Consider the following 3,272-nt stretch of genomic DNA (forward strand, 5'->3'; position numbering starts at 1 on the left):
GGACAGAAAAGGAATGAGAGTTTGTTGCTAGACGAGTGCTACGCGCCCGTCGTAGAGGTGGAGGAATGCAAGCAGACAGTTCAGAGGAGCAATGACCATTGAAGTACCGATAGAAAAGAGATAAAGATGCAACAGTGCAGCGAAGAGACAGAGTTTGAAGGGAGCTAGTAAGAGGAGGAGAGTTAATGAGACGAAAAGCCTTTGACTCCACCCTATTGAGAAGAGCTGTATGTGGGGAGCCTTCCCACACATGGGAGTTGTACTCTACACAGGGGCGAGTAAAACCCGTGTATAAAGTCAACAACTGAGCAGGGGTAAAGAAGGTACGGAATCGGCTTAGCACACCCAATCTCTTGGAAGCAGATTTTACAAGAGATGCTATATGATCTTTCCAAGATAAGTCCTAAGTGAATGAAACCCCAAGCATGTTCAAAGATGATGCAAGATTGAGCTGGGTATTATTAAACATTAGTGTGTACTCCTGTGGAAGATTGTGTTGATATCCTAGTACAAGTTGTACAATGGACTCTTATCAATAATGCGATACTTGGGGATCGTGATCCCCCCCCCCAGTGATTCCTGGGGGGTAGACCCCTCATCAGACTAAAAGCTATCAAAAACAGGAGAAAGATTTCATTAAAACTTCCCAGGTGAGTTCGTCTGGTTACCCTGGTATCCCACTATATCCATTTTCCAACTGTGATTTTTAGGTGAACCCGACCCCCCCCTTCACATAATTTATGATTATCAGAATAATGAAAGGAGACCAATTATATGCCTTAATATCTTATTACATGTTGTACATCGGACGCTATCAGCAATGCAATCTTCTGGGAGCGAGATCCCCCAGTGATTCTTGGAAGGGTCACCACCCAAAAATAAAAATGATCAGAAACGGGGGATTGAGAGCACAAGGATTTCAAGGAAAACGACACATATCACAGGACTGAGTGTTTTGTTTCTATGTTTTCTCTGAAAACACAGAAGCTGCACATCTATTTTATTATTATTATTATTATTATCATCACCATTATTATTATTATTATTATTACTATTATTATTATTATAATTATTATTATTATTATTATTATTATCATCATCATCATCATCATCATTATCATTATTATTATTATTATTCATTCAACCCTACGTCGCCCCATGACAAGCGTAGGAGCCCGGGGCTAGGCAAGTTGGTCCTAACATTTAAGATGAGTGACCAACCTCACTCATCCCTGAGTGGCATTACGTGAGCAATCAACCCCAACCATTCCTTGGATGTAAACCTGCACCGGGTCACTCCGACTGGAGCGCCGCAATTACCCACTAAACCATCAGGTGCCAAAATTTGGTTATATGGTTACCACCCAGCGTAGTAAATTGTTTCATGCCGTACAGGAAACCATTTGGCTTATCACTCAGCGTAGAGTCACCCACAGGCAGAAGGAAGAGGAAAGAATGAAGGAAAGAAAGACAGAAGAGGGAGTGTAAAGTCACCCGTAGGCAGAAGGACGAGGAAAGAATGAGGGAAAGACAGGAGAGGATGAAAGGAAAGAAGGATGGAGGAGACGAAAGGGCAGACAACACTACATCGAGTGAATAGATGGTGAGCGCCCCCACCTACCATCATTTATTGGGGGGATGTCCGGAGCTAATTTGGAAGATGAACGCGCAAATAAAGCATTATTATTATTATTATTGTTATTATTATTATTATTATTATTATTATTATTATTATTATTAGTATTATTATTATTATGTATTCCTTGAAGTCCTGCTGTTTTCACTCATGGGGCCGAGTCCAACCCTTGAACTTAGGGCTCCCATGAGGGTGTGATGATTCACTTGATGGATAACGTCTTTCTCAATATATGAGCAGTTCCTTGGAGGACGATCTTCTGCAACTCTTGTATCTCGATGTTTCCGGGGATTTTGCTGGTATATTTTTCCATCCCTTTCTTTATCAGGCCAAGAGCTCCTATGACCACTGGTACTGTTGTCGTTCTCATGCGCCACATCCTTTCAATTTCTGTCTCCAGGTCTTTGTATTTGGAGAGGTTTTCAATTGTTTTGAGGGAGGTGTTACTCTTGTTGGGGACGGACATATCGATAAGCACACACGTTCTTTTCTTTCTGTCTTTCACAACCATGTTGGGCCTGTTGGCTTTAATTTCTTTAACCGTCTGGATTGGCATGTCCCATAATAGAGTGGCTTCTTCGTTTTCTGTAACACTTGATGGTTCATGTTCATAGCATTTGTCCTTGACTTTGATGTTATAGTGCTTACAGGTTGCCCAATGGATGTATGTTGCTGCTTGGTTGTGCTTTTGTATGTATTCAGTTTTGGCCACTTCTGAGCAGCCGGAGATTAGATGGTCTGTTGTCTCTTGGTGTTTGTTGCATATCCTGAACATCAGATTGGTGCCGTCTTTCAAGATCTTGTTCCAGTAATAATTAGCTTTGATGCATTGGTCTTGAGCTGCGATGATAAATCTTTCCGTTTCCGATTATAGGCATGCTGTTTTTAGCCATCGGTTTGTTTGCGTTGGTCCACGTCTCTGTCACTGACTCCTTTCGGGTACTGCCCGTATAGAGGGTTTTCTTCCCATTTACTCTTTAATTGTTCTAGTTCTTGGTGCTTAGCTTTCAGTTATATTCATCGAGCATAGTTGGTGGCTTCCTCATTCTCCATGATTTGGATCTCAGGTGTATTGAGCTCTCTTCTGAATTTGACAGCTTTGTGGTGTACTGATGTTTTCTTTGCTCGTTCATGGTCTCTCGGAATCATAAGACGACTGTCCTCTTTGTCTTGAGGTACGTGTCAAGACCAATCGTGGTTGTTTTGTACGTTGTCTCAATTTGAATAAGACCCCTTCCCCCAAATGTTCTTGGCAGGTAAAGCCTATCCACGTCCGCTTTAGGGTGGTGCATTTTTTCCATTGTCAGCAGTTTTCTTGTTTTTCGGTCAAGTTTCTTTAGTTCTTCCATTTTCCAGTTGATGATGCTGAAGCTGTAGGTGACGACTGGAACAGCAAGGGTGTTCATTGCTTCTATTCTGTTGGTGGCATTGAGTTCTGACTTATGCACCAGTCTTATGCGTCTGTATTACTCTTTTCGTGTTTTCTTTTTCATCTTAGCGTGCTGAATTCCATCTCCTTCATTCACACCAAGGTTTTTGTATGTGCCCTCTTGTTCTAGATCTTGGATGATGGTATCTATATCAAGCTCGATATTTTCAGCATTTCTTAATTTGCCTCTTTTGAAGGTAGTTTTGG

At 41.6% G+C, this 3,272-nt stretch overlaps 1 protein-coding gene across 1 annotated transcript; it reads right to left on the reverse strand.

The window, feature by feature from the left end:
• Positions 1 to 1,838: 1,838 nt before the first annotated feature.
• LOC145398458 (uncharacterized) lies at positions 1,839 to 2,411 on the reverse strand. The gene has a single exon (XM_080271339.1). It carries the CDS (start codon positions 2,409 to 2,411, stop codon positions 1,839 to 1,841), a length of 573 nt encoding a protein of 190 aa, XP_080127465.1.
• Between the last annotated feature and the right edge of the window lie 861 nt (positions 2,412 to 3,272).

Source organism: Coenobita brevimanus, chromosome 45, assembly GCF_032717465.1.
Source record: "Coenobita brevimanus isolate Jiangsu-jjx chromosome 45, ASM3271746v2, whole genome shotgun sequence".
NCBI classification, from domain to species: domain Eukaryota; kingdom Metazoa; phylum Arthropoda; class Malacostraca; order Decapoda; family Coenobitidae; genus Coenobita; species Coenobita brevimanus.

What these genes read in the sequence shown, in the direction of transcription:
- LOC145398458 (XM_080271339.1), bottom strand. Translation starts at nt 2,411, where the DNA reads ATGTTCAGGATATGCAACAAACACCAAGAGACAACAGACCATCTAATC.